Here is a 16,290-nt window from a genome sequence, read left to right as displayed (position 1 = left end):
GAGCCCTGCACGGGTAAGCACGTCCGTTCCTACACACTCAAAAGCTCTTTCACTGTTTCACATGGGTCAATTTTGCGCATTCGGGTTGGGGCAGATCACTGCACATCATGGGGCAACAGTCGTGCGAGGATGCGGGCACTCCCTTGGGCACTCCCCTAGTCCCCTGCTCCTGCAGTAATCTTTTTAGCCCTGCAGGAGTGCAGGGGCCAGCGCGTCCGTTCCTGCCTGTCCCCGAATACTCAGAAACCTGTTGTTATAGGAAGCAAATAAACAAAAAACGCGGCTGGGCATGCGGTGGAAGCCATGGACTGCATAGACGTCCATGGGGGCACCAGGGGTGCGCCTGGGTGCGGTGGCACTTGGGCACGGCCATCAAAGATTATTGCCACATTGTGTGCATACAGCCGCGGGCCACAAAACCAAGTCATAGTAAAGCACTACGTTCGGCTCCAGTCCTAGCGAAAGCCTAGCCCTACCTCTGTCACTCAAACATGCAACTAGGCGCCCGCAACGGAAACTTGCTAACGCAGGGCAGAGAAAGGCAAGAGCAACGATGCTCCCATTTACCGATGCAACTGGTGGCGAACCAGGCTCATCGAGCTCCTGGTTTGACGCCTCGCCGCGCGGACACAAGCCCTCGCCTGCAAGCAGCAGAAATCACTTGTCGGCAGGCGGTGACGCCACAGGCTGCTGGCGCCAAAGCTGTAGGAGCAATTGCTGCAAGCGCACTGAAATCGTTTGGGTAAGGCTGGAAAAAGCGACATTGGTGTCGAGCAAGGGTTCCGCACTCAGGCTCTAAGCTCTTGGTATTATGACGACAGCCACCACACACTGCAAAAAAGAGAAGGCACAGTGTTCGAAGCGATTGTCTACTCGAGCGGTGGCGGAGTCGGTCGTGCGCTCCGTGGCCTGTGTGTGTAACACCCTCCGGCTGGCACCGAAATGACACGCGCAAAATTCCTTTGGCGTCTCCGCCAACAGCTAGCAAGGCTTCTGCAGTGTCCTTACTGATCCCGTACCCTTTCTTGTTCCTGCAGCTTCGCGCATGACTTTGACCAGAAGTACACGCTAGGTCGGGCTATCGGCGCTGGAACCTTCGGAACAGTGCACCTGGCCACTGACAAGGCCACGGGGCAGGAGTGAGTCCGGGATGACCTCTCAACATACGGTGCTGTGAAGGCACGACAGAGCCCGGGTTGTCGGACACGCTGGCTGACACGCTGGCAAACACGCTGGCACCCACTTCACCCGTGCCACCCTGGACCCCGTCAGCGGACCTGCCCTGCGCGTCCATCCCAGCAGAGCCCCAGCCGTGCGGCTTCCTTCTTCAACGCGCACGTGACCCACTGCAGAGTAACAATTGCACAGCACAGCACGGCAAGCAGTATGGTACCGCTCTGCTACCCGTCGTGGCACACCGAGGCGCCACCGCTTGTGGGCTTGTTGTCCTGCAGGGTGGCAGTCAAGGTGATCACCAAGCGGGTCATGGGCGGATACCTGGAGGGCAACTTCGTCCGCCGCGTGCAACACGAGGTGGGCGCGGGCGGTGGGAGGCGGGCAGGCAGGCAGGCAGGCGGGCAGGCAGGCGGGCAGGCAGGGGGGCATGTAGCACAAGCAGCAGCAACCGCGCGTCACTAGGATGTAGCCTGGGCACGAGCAGTGCGGCGCCTGTTGGGACAGTGGTGTGAGCAGGGCCTTGGGCGCTGCGGCACCCCTCCCAGCCCACCGCAACACGCGGTCTCACCCCTTTGCCTGCTGTACCAATGTGCCTGGCTGCAACTTCGCTCGTTCTTCATTAATCATGAATGTAACCCCATGATGTAACCCCCAGGTGGACATCTACAACCACCTGGGCCGCTCCCTCAACGTGGCCTACCTGTACGGCGCCTGGGAGACGCCCGTGCACGTGCAGCTGGTCATGGAGCTGTGCACAGGTGGGTGCGAGTGTGTGTGTGTGTGTGTGTGTGTGTGTGTGTGTGCGGTGGAAGTGGGGGGGGGCTAGTTCATTCCAATCCCAACATAAACCATTGGGGGGCCGTGAGGGATGTCTTCACCGCGCGTTTTGAAAGGGACATGGCCAGAATGCAATGTGGTTCTGCTGAGCATGGCAGGGAACCTGCGTGCACGTATGAGTCACCGAGTGCGAGCCGTGGCAGAGCGAAGGGCTGGCCTCGCACAGGCAGTTAGTCCGTCCGTGCGATGCCAGCCTCAACTCGCTCACCAACGGAACTGTTGACGCCACACTCCTAATACCGTACACGCAGGCGGCGAGCTGTGGACGCGTGTGCAGCGGGGCAAGTACGACGAGGCGGCTGCGGCGGCGCTGTGTCGGGAGATCCTGTGCACCGTGGCGCAGTGCCACGCCAAGGGTAGGACGTGTGCGCACATGCGAAAGACTTGATTGGGTTTCGCTGCATGGGGTATGCTGTTCTGACCTTGCCTCCGTGGTTCGTCATACAGCCACGAGTTGGCCGGACACTGGCCGGCCAATTGCAGGGTGACGCTGCTGGCGGTGTGAGATGTGCGGACAGCAACGGCGAAAACCCGGTTCGGTGGCGGTCGGTGTCATACTGACGACACGTTTGCGTGCGCCCCTGTGCCTCTGTAGGCATTGTGCTGCGCGATGTGAAGCCCGAGAACTTCCTGTTCCTGACGGCTGACGCGGACGCACCGCTCAAGATGATTGACTTTGGGCTGGCCACCTACTGCAAGTGCGTGAGACGCCGGGCGACGACGCGTGGGCCTGGGGTCGGGCCATGGTGCTCGAGTGGGTAGTTGGGCTCCATGGGAATGGGCTGGGAAGTGGCAAGCCCCTGCTTGACTGGTACGGAAAGACAGGCGGCGCAAGATGTGAAGGCCATTGCCAAGCGCTGTACTGTTGGGCGCACAACCGCAGGCCGGGACAGCTACTGAGCGACCGTGCCGGCTCGCCACTTTACGTTGCGCCCGGTGGGTGACGAAAAGCGCTCTCCGTGACTCCAACTGCCTTTCTGCTATGCCCGCGCGACTACTGCCATCCACCTGCCGCTGAGCTGCCAGCCCCTGTCTAGTCCAGCTAACTAACGACATATGCTTTCCGCGTGCTCCCGGATGCACTTCGTTCCCTTGACTGGTTTCTTTCCCCTCGTGTTACGACACGCCGCGTGCAGAGGTGTTAAAACAGTCGTATGGCCAGCCCTGCGACGTGTGGAGCGCGGGTGAGGGCAGGGGCCAGGGGTTGGGTGCCATTGCGTTGCGGGATGAACACCTCGTCGCACGGCACCCTTTCGCACTGCCGGCTCGCTCTGTCTGACACACGCGCTCCCTCAGGCACTCGCTCGCAACAGCAAACACCACCGTACATACGTTCTTTGAAACACACAAACCTTCTCTCCTCGTATTCATCTTACTATAATACATACACAACACCGGAACGCTTCCGTGAACATGCCACACTCTCTCTCGCACACACAGGCGTGGTGGCGTACCAGCTTTTGACGGGGCGCTTCCCGTTCGAGGACGAGGACTGCGGCCTGCTGCTAAGCTCGCTGGACGTGCTTGGCAAGAAGCACTTCACCAACAAGGAGGTGGGGCTGCTTGCTTGGGCCTCTTGCTTGGGCCTCTTCATTTTCGGGATACCTTCCGGATTTCAACATAGCTTGCCATTCCCGCCATCGTCTGACCACCGCCGGTGGCTTTCTTGCTTGGGCCATACACTGCCCACACCAGCCACGGGATACCGCATGTGCTGCTGCTGGTGACGCAGTGCTTTATTCACCAGCCCTTACCTTACCAGCCTCTGGTTTCGGTATTCGTGCCTGGCCCCCACACCCGTGCCCCACACCCGGCCAGATCTTCTTCGCCATCCTGTACGGCGATTTGGACTTCCGCCGGCCGCCCTGGGACGAGATCAGCGAGCTGGCACGTGACTTCGTGGCGCATCTGCTAGAGGTGGGATGGGTGGTGTGATGATGGGTGATTGGTTGGTGGTAGTTAGTGTTCTTGGTGGTAGCGAGTTGTTGGTCGTTAATTTGTTGTTGTTGGTGGGTGGTGGTAGGTGATGGTGGCGGTGGATGGGTTGGAAAAGGGCTCTAGTGTGAGCGTGAGCTGCCTGACAAGGCATGCGACATGCGGCCTCCGGCGCGCTGCTTGACGTTGCTTCCGGCCATGTACCGCTCGCCGACACCCCTGTCGCCGTTGCTCCCCTCCCCCTCCCTCTCCTGCTCCCGCTTTTGCTCCACCCGCTCTCGCAGCGTGACCCCGCCAAGCGCCCCTCCGCGGAGCAAGCGCTCAAGCACCCTTGGCTCCGGCAATTTGACGCAAGCGCCTCCGGAACCTCAGCCACGTCATCAACGGCGTCAGTGGACGGCGGCAGCAACGGCGGCGGCGCCGCCACCACCGATGGTAACGGCAGCGCTGCCAGTCGCAGCGGCGGCGGCGGCGGTGTCAGCGGCAGCGGGCGGCCTTTGAGCGACTCGCTTGTGCAGCGGCTGCAGCGGTTCGGCACGTACGGCCGGTTGAAACAGCTTGCGCTCAGGTGCGCGTGGCGTGGCGTGGCGCGGCTTGGCGTGGTGGTAGCTGGGTGCTGCGTGCTGTGGAGGCGTCCCATTAGTGGCTCTTTGCGCTGCAGCGCCGCACACGGGGCGCGGGGTGTGGGATGAACGACGGCCTCATAGGCGATGAGACAGACAGAGCCTCCATCTCCCCATCTTTCCTCGGCCTCACTCACAACTCCTCCTGGCTCCTTGTCAAACCAACCGCAACACAGCTATTTTGCCACAAAGCACACAAACCACGAAAGGCAAACCGGCCCACATCTCTCACCGCGCACCCACCGATGAGAACTACATGCCGTGCCCACATGCCCACAGGGCGGTGGTGAGCTTCATGGCCACTGCGGAGACGGAGCGCATCGCCTCGCTGGCCGCCGCCTTCCGCAGCCTGGACCCGGCGGGCCGCGGCGTGGTGCCGTACGACTCGGTGGTGGCGCTGCTCAACAACGGCGAGTGGGACCTCAGCCGCACCGGTGAGAGAGCGCGGGCGGCGGGGGCGGGGGCGCGGGGGGGGGGTAGGTAGTGGGGGTGTGTGCCGTGTAGTGGGGAGTTGGTGGCGCGGCGTGGCGTGGCGTGGTGTTGGCTGCGTTCATTTTGGGGTACGCAGTCTCGCCATGTGCCATTCTGAAGTGTGTTTCGGCGCCTCAGACGCACACCCGCTACCATGTGTTCGCCGATTCATCCCAGTTGGATTGCCACCCGCCGCCTCTGCCGCTTGCGACCTTCTCGCTGGCACCTCCCGGAATCTTCCCCTCCCACACACCCACACCTCCCTCCACCCGCCCCACAGAGGTGTCCCAGCTGCTGGCCACCTTCGACATCGACCTGGAGGGAAATGTGGACTACAACGAGTGGCTGGCCGCACTCATAGACTGGCGCGAGGTGGGAACGAGGGGGCGGGGCGCCCTTGTTCCCGGTTCTGCACCACTCCTTTGCAACTTGCTCGTGCTTGCCGCAGCTCCTGTGCGCGTTGCTTGCGCGCACGTTGTCTCCTTGTGCATTCCTAATACATGCTCTCACTTTCATGTGCGTTTTATTCGCCTTTACACACCAACACGGCACCGGGCCGGCGCGTTGCCGCTGCACTCCTCACAGGTGCAGGAGAGCGCCGGGTGGCAGAAGTACGTCAATCAGGTATTTGACATGTTTGACCAAGGGCACACCGGCCGCCTCACGCCCGAGAACATCCAGCGCGTGCTCTGCGGCGGCGGGTTGCTTGGCGCCGCTGGCAGCGGCAGCAGCGGCAGCGAGGCCGACGTGCTAGCGGACCCAGGGGGCGCGGACGCGGAGCTTGATGAGTGCCCGTTCGATGACGTGGTGCCGGCGGCGATGCGCGAGGCGGATGAGGACCACGACGGCAGCATTAGCCGGGAGGAGTTCGTGCGGTTCCTGTCGACCGCGCCTGGAGACAAGCTGGAGTTCTACGAGAGCCGGCGCAAGCGGCTGGGCGGCAGCTCCAGCGGGAGTGATGGGAACGGAGGCGGTGGGCTCTGACGCCAGGCATGGCGGCGCTGGGTGGCGGCGGCATTGAGGCCAAGGCTCCATCATGTCCTTGGATTTTGACATGCTTTTGACCAGAAGTGAAGAAGAGCTCGGCGATTTTGGGGGGCCCATTCGTGCGTTGTGACGTGCGTGCGGCGCGGAAGCCTTGCTACCAAGGAACCCTGGCTTGGACCTTGAATACCTGACGCGTGTCAGTGACACATGCCGATAACACTTGCCAATGTACGCAATAAATCGCCATTCTGGCGGCGCCGGCGCGCATTGCGTCAGGTCCCTATGTATGCAAGTACGGTACTATTGGTGTGACTCGTTGCCAAGCTGATGTGCGGATGCAAGCGAAATGCGGGAGGCGTGTTCACTTCATGGCTTGGGGGTGCAAGACGTTGCGGAGGCATCGTTTTTTGTGGTCCTTGGTCGTGAAGGGCAGAGGCAGCGTGACGCTTTGTCGATGGGGACAGAACGGGCAGCGAGGACATCATGCGTCAACATGCGGGCCTCCTCTGATGCCACATCAGAACCTCAGAAGCCCAACGAGGTTTCAAGCCCAGAATGGAGACATCGTTGCGTTGAAAGGTGGTGTTGAGAAACACCGAGTTTTTTGGTTAAGCGCAGCCCAGGCGGCAGCACGCTTACGCGCGCTCGCCACGGATGCGGCGGGCCAGCTGGATGTCCTTGGGCATGATCGTCACACGCTTGGCGTGGATGGCGCACAGGTTGGTGTCCTCGAACAGGCCCACCAGGTAGGCCTCAGCGGCCTCCTGCAGCGCCAGCACGGCCTGGCTCTGGAAGCGCAGGTCGGTCTTGAAGTCCTGGGCAATCTCACGCACCAGGCGCTGGAACGGCAGCTTGCGGATCAGCAGCTCAGTCGACTTCTGGTACTTGCGGATCTCGCGCAGCGCCACGGTACCGGGGCGGTAGCGATGAGGCTTCTTCACACCGCCGGTGGCGGGGGTCTTGCGAGCGGCCTTGGTGGCCAGCTGCTTGCGGGGCGCCTTGCCGCCAGTGGACTTGCGGGCAGTCTGCTTGGTGCGGGCCATTTTCGATGATTATTGCGTCTGTGATGAAGTTATAATGAATGGGGTGCAGCTCAAGCTGTTTTATCGCAAAGGCCGACCGATGCATGGGGCACAGGCTGGCCCAGGTGAGGCGGTGGAGTCAACGCCCGGTCAACGCGGCTCAGACTGGCCAACGACCGAAGTCGTTGCCCCAGCCCCCGCGCCCCATAAAATGGCTATGTACCCTCATAAGAGTCATTCCACAGCTATTTTCCCACTTTTACCTTCACCAACTCATCTGAAAATGTCCGGACGTGGCAAGGGCGGCAAGGGCCTGGGCAAGGGCGGTGCCAAGCGCCACCGCAAGGTGCTTCGCGACAACATCCAGGGCATTACCAAGCCCGCTATCCGCCGTCTGGCTCGTCGTGGCGGTGTGAAGCGTATCAGCGGCCTGATCTACGAGGAGACCCGCACGGTGCTGAAGACCTTCCTGGAGAACGTCATCCGCGACTCGGTCACCTACACCGAGCACGCGCGCCGCAAGACCGTGACCGCCATGGACGTGGTGTACGCCCTGAAGCGCCAGGGCCGCACCCTGTACGGCTTCGGCGGCTAAGCGGCTTCTGCGCTGCTGCTGCCAAGCTCGGGCGGCGGCTGTGGGCGGTCACGGCACGGATCCACCGTGACTTGCCCCTTCCCCGGGCTGCCTGCCTCTTCCTCCAAACTCGGTGTTTCTCAACACCACCATGCTCGCATCCTAGCTTTCCCCAACGCGTCTCGGCGTCGTGGGTGCTTCACGCAGGGGACTTGGGTGCTGGATGAGCCTGGGGTCCCTAAGAGCAAGGTGCCGTGCCGATTCTACCGTATACTTAGACCACAACCCTGCTGCAGCCAACTGCTGCACCAAGTGCAGTTCTCGTGATTACGTTGGTGCGGGCAGTGCTTCACCCTGCCCTAAGAGGTCAGACCACCGGGGGCCGGTGGTGGAGTTGCTCGAAAGCGGTCTCGGGTTACAGCCTTCAGGAAAACAGAGCGTTGGACAGCTTTACCAATGTGTTTGGGTGTGTTCCGCAACTGGCTATGCTTGGCCGCTGGAGCGAGCGGAAACCTTGCTGGTGGTGCCTGCGCTATCCTACCCCAGCGTAGGGAGTCGTCAGAAACCAAGTTTTCCTGGAGGGTTCTGAGAGTGCGTGTGTACGTTTGCCATGGTGGGCTGGGGTCCATAGTTGCAACCCCGCGGCAGGGCTGCCGTGAACAAAAAGGTAGTGAAGGTCCCTCGCTACGCTCTATCTGTGCGGCCACACGGCGGTTCGGGCTCGCCTCCCAACCCCGAAGATCGCACTGGTTACAAGAGCGGGCCTCCCCCAAGGAGTTGCTTGCGGGGCTCTCTTCCTTATTACATACGGCGGCGGAGCCGCCGCCCAGATATACTGTAACAACACGACCATCTTCGGGGAGCGGCAACAAGCGGCCCCCAATGTAGGCCCTTGGGCGAGGAAGATTGGGCATTTCCGGGGGTGCACTCTCGCCGCGTGGGGCTGCATACGGTCCCCGAATCTCGCCAAGTATCTCTTCCGGGGGGGGGGGGTGCGGGGGCGTAGCCGCCCCAAACGCTAAGAACTAGGCATTCATGGGCCCCTGGATGCCAGCCAGATTGCCAGGGGCACCCTTGCTGAATGCCGTGGGCGAGAACCTGGTTAGGGCCCTACTCGCCAGCGGCGGCGGCCTACCCCTGGAAGATGCAAGCCCTGGACATGACACAGTGCATGGAAACGTGGCATCAAAGCACGCACCTGCCCGCCCTTGTCACAACCCCATGATGGACTGATGGCCCCTGTCCTCATGGAAGCCTGTTCTCCACCTGTCTCTCATCTGAGTCAACTGCGTCCTGGCGCCAGTCCATTTCAAAGACTGGTGGTGCTGATGGGTGTTGAGAAGTACCGTGTTCATAAATGATGGGTATCATGAAGCTAGAGGCGCCGGGATGCCCAGACTCGCACACGGAGAAGTGGCTTGGGGCATCCCTGTGGTTGATGCTTCGGTGGCTGACAAGACCTTGCTGCTCTTTTGGCTTGTCTTACAATAAGGTACTCGGAATGCTATCGCTGCCAACTAAAGGCGTGTACCTCACATCCCCACCCCACACCCACGCCTGCTGCCCTTACATACCGGTACCTGTATCGGCCCATACCGGTACCTGTATCGGTCCAGTGCTGGTTTCTGCCTGGCCCGGCCAATCCGCACCCCGGTCCGCTGGCCACCAGTGCTGTAAAGCGCAGGCACTCGTGCAGCCCTCCCCCGTTTCAACGTCCCTTCCCTGCTCAGTACTCGCTAGTGCCGCTTAATCGCTCCCCACGCTAGCTGCTGCAACCCTACAGTACATCCCATGTGAAGGTCCGCTGGCCAGCAGTGCTGTAAAGCGCAGGCACTCGTGCAGCCCTCCCCCGTTTCAACGTCCCTTCCCTGCTCAGTACTCGCTAGTGCCGCTCACCCGCTCCCCACGCCAGCTGCTGCAACCCTACAGTACGTCCCGTGTGAAGGTGGTGTTGAAAAACACCGAGTTTATGTATGGGGTAGAAGACAAGGTCCAGCCTCTGAGCGCGCTTAGCCCGAGGTGAACTTGGTCACGGCCTTGGTGCCCTCCGACACCGCGTGCTTGGCCAGCTCGCCGGGCAGCACCAGGCGCACGGCGGTCTGGATCTCGCGGGAGGTCACGGTGGGCTTCTTGTTGTACCGGCTCAGCTTGGAGGCCTCGGTGGCCACCTTCTCAAAGATGTCGTTGATGAAGCTGTTCATGATGGACATGGCCTTGCTGCTGATGCCGGTGTCGGGGTGCACCTGCTTGAGCACCTTGTAGATGTACAGCTTGTAGGTCTCCACGGCGCTCTTCTTCTTCTTCTTGTCCTTCTTCTCGCCGTCGCCCTTGGGCTCCTTGGCAGCCTTCTTGGAGGGCTCCTTCTTGGCCTTCTTGGCGGCCTTCTCGGCCTTGGGCTTGGCCTCAGCCTTGGCAGGGGCCTCGGCGCCGGCCTCGGCGGTCGCGGGCTTCTCGTCCTTCTTGGGGGCCATATTGATAGACTTGTTAATGCGGCGGAGGTACTGAGTGTCTTGGGATAATCGCACTGAATGACAATGCGCTATTTATTGCTGGAGTCGGCATCGGGGTGGCCAGGGTGAGGCGAGCGGTTGTTTGACCAACCGACACTTCGCGTTGACCGCTTGACCAGGGCGAGCCGTCGCGCCCAGGGACTCGTCTATAAATACGAGGCGCTTCTCTGCAACTCAAATAAAGTTCCACATCCGCAACTCGTTAATTCTCTCTTTCTTCAACTCCAACCCAACACAATGGCTGGTCGCGGCAAGGGCAAGACCTCTGGCAAGAAGGCCGTGAGCCGCAGCGCCAAGGCCGGCCTGCAGTTCCCTGTGGGCCGCATTGCGCGCTACCTGAAGAAGGGCAAGTACGCTGAGCGCATCGGTGCCGGCGCGCCCGTGTACCTGGCCGCCGTGCTTGAGTACCTGACCGCTGAGGTGCTGGAGCTGGCCGGCAACGCCGCCCGCGACAACAAGAAGAACCGCATCGTGCCCCGCCACATCCAGCTGGCCATTCGCAACGATGAGGAGCTGGGCAAGCTGCTGGGCGAGGTGACCATCGCCTCGGGCGGCGTGCTGCCCAACATCCACGCAGTGCTGCTGCCCAAGAAGACTAAGGGCGGCAAGGCCGAGGACGGCTCTGCCGCCGTGTAAGCGGGCTCACGCTTCGCTGCACGCGTGTAGCTACAGCTGTCACGCTGCTTCCCTCAAACTCGGTGTTTATCAACACCACCATTCACGTGTCACTTCGGGTGTTCAGGGTTTGGGTAACGGGTGTCAAGAGTGCTCTGGGGCCGCCCACTTGCAAGGTTGGATGGGCGTTTCCCCCATGCCCCTACCCTGCTCAATCGTTCACACTTGGAGCAGGGCCAGGGGGCCCATATTACTCTGGCAGATTGTATTTTACATTTGGGAAGCTGTGCGTGCCATTGCTCACGGCCGGCACGAAAGCACGCGCAAGCCCACGTGCCCACTGCTGTAAGATCGCCCCTGCACAAACCACTATACAGTATCACGTACTACAAGTCGCATCTAAAACCAAAGCAGCTGTCTTGCAGGCTATCCGGTAACATGTTACTCACGACAGGCAAAACCACCTAGCACGCCACGGCCAAACCCATGCTGGAGACGGGCAGGCCGGCTGCCAGCAGCTGGCGCGGCGCCATGGAGCCGCCGCTGACGTCCACCACCACCACCGAGCCCGAGCGGGGCGACACGGAGAACAGCAGATCACCCGCCGCGGCGGTGTCCAGCAGGCCGTAGGTGTTGGCGGGGGTGCTGCCTGTGGGGGCGTGAGACACAACACAAGTGTGACAGGTCAGCAAGGGCCAGTACCACAACGCTGACGCGCATGCGCATTGATTGGGCGCGGCACTGCTTCCATGCCAGTCCTTGTCCTTGCCGAAAACCTGCACTGCTGACACGTTAGTTACCCCCGCCCCAGGCGCCTGGTACCTTCCACACGCGTCCAATGCCCCAGCTGCCCCGCTCACCAAGAGTGATGCCGAACGCGCTGGTCACATTGAACACGGACCGCAGCTTGCCGCCAGACTTGGGCATAATCTCCACCAGCGTGCCCGTAGCAGCGTCCGCAATGTAGGCGCAGCCGCTGGCGTCGGAGTAGGCGGCCCAGCAGGGCGCGGCCTCGGGCAGGGTGAAGACGGCGGGGGCGTAGCCGCCAGCCATGTCAGTCTTGTAGACGGGGATGGAGGCAAGCATGGGGTCGCGGCTGCTGATGCACAGCGTGACGGCGCCCACGGAGGGGTCGGAGATGGACAGGGTCATGTCGTCGACCCAGGCGAAGCCAAAAGGCAGGAAGCCGATCATGGAGGCGCCGGCGCCCACAGGCTGGGAGGTGAAGATGGAGTAGGCGCGGCTCCTGTGGAATCGAAAGCACAGGTTCGAGAGTTTGTATGCTGGCACTGACAAAGCGGCGGGCGTGTGGCGGTGCGTGTATAGAGCAATTCAAGGGGCAGAGTGGGCCAGACATATAGGCCGTAAACACACACGCCTGTATGCCTGACTCACTGCGTGCGCGACACCATGCCCGTCTTGCTGACACGGTAGAGTCCGATGTAGCCCAGGCGGTTGTCATTCAGATTGCCCTTGATGGTGACAGCCAGGATGTCACCCTGCATGAGGGAGGCGTCAGACGCCGCGCATACCACAAACGTGAGTTAGCAGGATCAGTGGAACACCACAAGACCATTAGTGCGGACAGGCAGGGATGGGTGTATGCCAGGAAGACGCATGCAGCTATGAGCAAGAGCAAGGTTTGCACCACCCACCGACCAACGCACCCACGCGTGCTCACACACGCGCGCACCCACCTTGGGGTTGAAGGCAATCATCGACGCGGTGGAGGGAGGGCCGGTGGGCGGGTTGGCGCTCTGGCCCAGACCCACGGGGCGTGGGCTAGCGTCCAGAGGCTTCAGACCAGTGGCGGACACGGCGAAGCATGACACACCGTCCCGCTTGCCGCCATTGAGCACACAGGCGGTCTTGCACTTGGCCGAGTAGGTCACGGAGACGGGGAAATCACCAAGCGTGTCGACGGGGGTGCCGACCAACATGAGGGTGGTGGGGTCGGAGTCGGAGATGCGGAAGAGGCTGAGGGTGTTGGAGCCACCGTTCACGGCGAAGAGCCAGCTGCCGGAGATAGCAACGGCGCCCTGCAGGCAAGACGATAGTTGGAGGATAGCCACCAATACAGTTGGACAGGCAGTAGGTGCCGCGGGGTTGAGTTGATCAGACACAGGCACGTGGCATCCATGCGCACGCGCTCTCACGCTGACCGCTCGCTGGCTGACAAGACAGAACAAAACATGCGCAGTTCTCATCCTGGTCTACCAGTTTCCCATGCCCATTACTCACCTGTGAGAACAGGCCATCGGCGGTGACGGGCTGCCCGTTAGCCCCCAGGCCGGCGGCGCCCATGCCGCCTGTCGGCGTGCGCGTGGTCATGTTCCCGACCAGCATGCCGCTCGAGGCGTCGAACATGATAGCCACAATCTGGCGGGTGGTGGATGGGGCGGGGACACAGGGTGGGGAATGGGAGGGGAGCGCAGAGGTGCAGGGTGCATCATGGCAGCTGGCGTGCGTGTGTGAGCCCGCACGCCTGCAACAGTGCCCATTGGCGGCTGGTGGCGCGCGCATGGGGAGACAGAGACCTTCAAGGCCAGAGACTGAAAGCGATACTGGGCACACATTTGCAGCACAGCATCCGAGCACATCACGAGCTAAACACTCTGCCAGACACCGCGCGCGACCGCTCTCACCTGGTTGCCGGCAGGGTCGTTGGTCTGCGTGTAGACGGCCCGCGGCATAACCTTCATCATCGACAGCTCGCGACGGGCATCGCACACAGTCGCGGCCAGGGCGACCAACAGGGCCAGGCCCATCGCTGCACGAAGCCTTGGGTCCATGTTATGTCCGTTGATGAAGGGCCTGAACGTCGGCATGCAAACAAGCGCCAGTGTAAGCACAGCAGAGCAGGCCAGTATGAGATGATATCTTATGCAAAGGCAAAATAATTCAATCGTGTTGCTCAAATTGTGTCGTCCGTGCATTATCGGCTGTCTCACTCGCGCGCGAACATCCGGGGCAGACGCAAGCAAGTGACTTCGAATCATTCCCGCCCCCACCTTCTAATAAAGCTCCGCCTAAACTGAATTGCAAACAGTAGAATAAGTTTGTCTGAACACAGGGAGACATCGTGACCGGCTTAAAAGCTAGCGACGCGTACGGGGGTTACTTTAACCGTCGCCAGGGGGACACCGTCCCGGTACTCGGGTTACCGTCCCCGAGCCGACGCTCGCACCTTCCAACGAATGTGCGGCGTCGTCGTTACAATAAGTGACAGCCAACACACCATTCAAAATCAGTCATTAAGGAGCCAGAGAAGATCCCTGTAGCATTGTGTTGTTTTCCCGCCGTGCGCACGGCGTCAGCACGTGCGGGCGAGCATGTCCATGCACCCTTCCGCAGCACGGTTCTATTGCAGAGCTTATTGTAACAATTACACCTTATCACATCCCCGGTGGTATCCCCGCGAGAGCGCACTTACAGCTTCCCCGCACAGCGCAGTTCAGGTTGCGACGGTTTCATAACCGCTCTTCACACCGTGGCTCACTCGAATGGACAATCGAGTCAGCTGAGACAGTCGAGCCGCTGAGCCTTTGTCGTGACCTAATGCAAAATCAGATAATAATTCGTAGCTGGGTTGTGGCGGGCAACGCCACGCCCTGCACGCGAGTGCCGGTGTCCCGGCGTACCGGGTGCACTGTCCGGGTCCATCCTTCGGATCCGCCACGTGTTATGACCTGCTTTCTTTCTATCGGCGCCACCAACGGAAGTCGGTGAGCGTTAACAGGTAAGAAGTAAGGCGACCCACTTGATATTGAAGGGAGAGCAGGGGAGTGTGTGAAGTTTGTGGCCAGGTCGTGACGTTCGCAGAGCCACCTCCCAGGGCGAACTCCCACACGCATCACGAACGGGTCGAGTCGGGCGACCGCCACCACTGCTGCCACTGCTGCTGGCTTGCTGTCTCCCTGCCGCTCACGCCGTCTTCAGGCACGCCAACGGACTGCATGGTGGCCACATGGTGGCGCTGGGCGCGACCAACGGCCTCATTCACGCCAGCACGCGCTGCACCTTCATCCCTACAACCCCTGTTTTTGCCCCTGCTTGTCATACTGTCGCCCGGCCATTGCTTTGGTGCATTCTGTTCGCATTTTCTCTGTGGGTGCCTTGTTGCTCATCCGCTGGTCACCTTCCGCAGGTGCGCTGCGGCTCTGCATCGCGAGTGTGGCGTTGCGGTTTGTCTGTGTGGTGCTATCGCCTGGCCGGGAGCCCGGGCGTGAGCAATGCGCATCAGCAAACTTCCAGCCAGCCAGCAACCTTTCGGTACAGTAACTCCGGCGTTCGACCAGCCGCGCACTCCTGCCCTGCCGTTGCAAATTGTTTGCCATCTTCTGGGTTCTGGGAATTAGCTGCACCCTGCGGGACTTCACCAACCTGCCTTGACACTGTCCCATCGCACATCCCTACAACCCCTGGTGGCGCGCGCTGAGCGCGCCAAACTCAACGGACCCACGGCCGGCAACGATGGGCTGGGGTAACGAGCACAGACGACATACTCAGGACGGAACCCCCTTCAACGGCACACGGCACGCAAAGGTAACACAGCTCTGCCGTGCCTTGGTCTTAGCTGCAAACAAGTGGCCCACCAAGCGCGGGCGATCAACGGTATCTGGACAACACCTGCTCGGCCACCTGCCAGGGTCATATGGTAGGTATCCTTGCCCCCGCTCCCTACAAGGATAGGCCGTCCTGCACTTGCGCCATGTAAAAGATTCCAGATTGCTTGATTTTGCACTACCGGCTACTGACACAGGGAGTCTTCACGCCTGCGCTGCCGTGTGAACCGCACCCTTCCCGTGAGATAAAGGTCCATCACGCTATGCTGATACAATCAGACAACAGATCCACACGCATTCAAATACATATCCTGTGCCGTTGCTTAGGTGGTGTTGAGAAACACCGAGTTTTGTTGAGTGGTAGAGCACCACCCCTGCAAGGCGCAAACCTGACGGTCTGGGCAGCACGCTTACGCGCGCTCGCCACGGATGCGGCGGGCCAGCTGGATGTCCTTGGGCATGATCGTCACACGCTTGGCGTGGATGGCGCACAGGTTGGTGTCCTCGAACAGGCCCACCAGGTAGGCCTCGGCGGCCTCCTGCAGCGCCAGCACGGCCTGGCTCTGGAAGCGCAGGTCGGTCTTGAAGTCCTGGGCAATCTCACGCACCAGGCGCTGGAACGGCAGCTTGCGGATCAGCAGCTCAGTCGACTTCTGGTACTTGCGGATCTCGCGCAGCGCCACGGTACCGGGGCGGTAGCGGTGAGGCTTCTTCACACCGCCGGTGGCGGGGGTCTTGCGAGCGGCCTTGGTGGCCAGCTGCTTGCGGGGTGCCTTGCCGCCGGTGGACTTGCGGGCAGTCTGCTTGGTGCGGGCCATTTTCGATGATTTATGCTTCTGTGATGAAGTAATAGTGACTGAGTGGCTGCTCAAGCTGTTTTTTTATCGCAAAGGCCGACCGATGCATGGGGCACAGGCTGGCCCAGGTGAGGCGGTGGAGTCAACGCCCGGTCAACGCGGCTCAGACTGGCCAACG

General features: G+C 61.2%; 7 protein-coding genes across 7 annotated transcripts; 3 read left to right on the top strand and 4 right to left on the bottom strand.

Moving 5' to 3' along the window:
• Positions 1–471: 471 nt before the first annotated feature.
• Positions 472–6,628, top strand: CHLRE_06g265550v5 (uncharacterized protein). Its single transcript, XM_043062852.1, has 14 exons — positions 472–742; positions 1,038–1,139; positions 1,455–1,533; positions 1,832–1,934; positions 2,265–2,369; positions 2,609–2,711; positions 2,897–2,949; positions 3,150–3,197; positions 3,454–3,566; positions 3,832–3,930; positions 4,233–4,516; positions 4,851–5,005; positions 5,323–5,414; positions 5,628–6,628. Exons 1-14 carry the CDS (start codon positions 570–572, stop codon positions 6,024–6,026), a joined length of 1,908 nt encoding a protein of 635 aa, XP_042923558.1. The 5' UTR covers positions 472–569; the 3' UTR covers positions 6,027–6,628.
• A 1-nt stretch (position 6,629) lies between these two features.
• On the bottom strand, positions 6,630–7,181 carry CHLRE_06g265500v5 (uncharacterized protein). The gene has a single exon (XM_001696496.2). The coding sequence runs from the start codon at positions 7,070–7,072 to the stop codon at positions 6,665–6,667; it is 408 nt and encodes a 135-aa protein (XP_001696548.1). The 5' UTR covers positions 7,073–7,181; the 3' UTR covers positions 6,630–6,664.
• A 120-nt stretch (positions 7,182–7,301) lies between these two features.
• Positions 7,302–8,478, top strand: CHLRE_06g265450v5 (uncharacterized protein). The gene has a single exon (XM_043062851.1). It carries the CDS (start codon positions 7,335–7,337, stop codon positions 7,644–7,646), a length of 312 nt encoding a protein of 103 aa, XP_042923557.1. The 5' UTR covers positions 7,302–7,334; the 3' UTR covers positions 7,647–8,478.
• Positions 8,479–9,095: 617 nt separating this feature from the next.
• On the bottom strand, positions 9,096–10,141 carry CHLRE_06g265400v5 (uncharacterized protein). The gene has a single exon (XM_001696497.2). The coding sequence runs from the start codon at positions 10,094–10,096 to the stop codon at positions 9,635–9,637; it is 462 nt and encodes a 153-aa protein (XP_001696549.1). The 5' UTR covers positions 10,097–10,141; the 3' UTR covers positions 9,096–9,634.
• A 110-nt stretch (positions 10,142–10,251) lies between these two features.
• CHLRE_06g265350v5 (uncharacterized protein) lies at positions 10,252–11,007 on the top strand. The gene has a single exon (XM_001696226.2). The coding sequence runs from the start codon at positions 10,373–10,375 to the stop codon at positions 10,769–10,771; it is 399 nt and encodes a 132-aa protein (XP_001696278.1). The 5' UTR covers positions 10,252–10,372; the 3' UTR covers positions 10,772–11,007.
• A 1-nt stretch (position 11,008) lies between these two features.
• On the bottom strand, positions 11,009–14,001 carry CHLRE_06g265300v5 (uncharacterized protein). The gene is made up of 7 exons (XM_001696498.2): positions 13,762–14,001; positions 13,396–13,564; positions 12,992–13,129; positions 12,448–12,789; positions 12,146–12,249; positions 11,611–11,996; positions 11,009–11,399 (listed from the first exon to the last, which is right to left on the bottom strand). The coding sequence occupies exons 2-7, from the start codon at positions 13,540–13,542 to the stop codon at positions 11,215–11,217; spliced, it is 1,302 nt and encodes a 433-aa protein (XP_001696550.2). The 5' UTR covers positions 13,543–13,564; positions 13,762–14,001; the 3' UTR covers positions 11,009–11,214.
• Positions 14,002–14,123: 122 nt separating this feature from the next.
• On the bottom strand, positions 14,124–16,161 carry CHLRE_06g265250v5 (uncharacterized protein). The gene has a single exon (XM_043062850.1). It carries the CDS (start codon positions 16,131–16,133, stop codon positions 15,726–15,728), a length of 408 nt encoding a protein of 135 aa, XP_042923556.1. The 5' UTR covers positions 16,134–16,161; the 3' UTR covers positions 14,124–15,725.
• Positions 16,162–16,290: the final 129 nt, after the last annotated feature.

Source organism: Chlamydomonas reinhardtii, chromosome 6, assembly GCF_000002595.2.
Source record: "Chlamydomonas reinhardtii strain CC-503 cw92 mt+ chromosome 6, whole genome shotgun sequence".
NCBI classification, from domain to species: domain Eukaryota; kingdom Viridiplantae; phylum Chlorophyta; class Chlorophyceae; order Chlamydomonadales; family Chlamydomonadaceae; genus Chlamydomonas; species Chlamydomonas reinhardtii.
Note: the sequence above shows the minus strand (reverse complement) of the source record. Positions and strands in the feature narration are given on the sequence as shown.

What these genes read in the sequence shown, in the direction of transcription:
- CHLRE_06g265250v5 (XM_043062850.1), bottom strand. Translation starts at nt 16,133, where the DNA reads ATGGCCCGCACCAAGCAGACTGCCCGCAAGTCCACCGGCGGCAAGGCA.
- CHLRE_06g265550v5 (XM_043062852.1), top strand. Translation starts at nt 570, where the DNA reads ATGCAACTGGTGGCGAACCAGGCTCATCGAGCTCCTGGTTTGACGCCT. An exon ending in AGCGCACTGAAATCGTTTGG is followed by an intron (nt 743 to 1,037) that starts GTAAGGCTGGAA and finishes TTGTTCCTGCAG; the next exon opens with CTTCGCGCATGACTTTGACC. An exon ending in CTGCGACGTGTGGAGCGCGG is followed by an intron (nt 3,198 to 3,453) that starts GTGAGGGCAGGG and finishes TCGCACACACAG; the next exon opens with GCGTGGTGGCGTACCAGCTT.
- CHLRE_06g265450v5 (XM_043062851.1), top strand. Translation starts at nt 7,335, where the DNA reads ATGTCCGGACGTGGCAAGGGCGGCAAGGGCCTGGGCAAGGGCGGTGCC.
- CHLRE_06g265500v5 (XM_001696496.2), bottom strand. Translation starts at nt 7,072, where the DNA reads ATGGCCCGCACCAAGCAGACTGCCCGCAAGTCCACTGGCGGCAAGGCG.
- CHLRE_06g265350v5 (XM_001696226.2), top strand. Translation starts at nt 10,373, where the DNA reads ATGGCTGGTCGCGGCAAGGGCAAGACCTCTGGCAAGAAGGCCGTGAGC.
- CHLRE_06g265300v5 (XM_001696498.2), bottom strand. Translation starts at nt 13,542, where the DNA reads ATGGACCCAAGGCTTCGTGCAGCGATGGGCCTGGCCCTGTTGGTCGCC. An exon ending in CCGATGGCCTGTTCTCACAG is followed by an intron (nt 12,790 to 12,991) that starts GTGAGTAATGGG and finishes TCTTGCCTGCAG; the next exon opens with GGCGCCGTTGCTATCTCCGG. An exon ending in CGCGTTCGGCATCACTCTTG is followed by an intron (nt 11,400 to 11,610) that starts GTGAGCGGGGCA and finishes ACGCCCCCACAG; the next exon opens with GCAGCACCCCCGCCAACACC.
- CHLRE_06g265400v5 (XM_001696497.2), bottom strand. Translation starts at nt 10,096, where the DNA reads ATGGCCCCCAAGAAGGACGAGAAGCCCGCGACCGCCGAGGCCGGCGCC.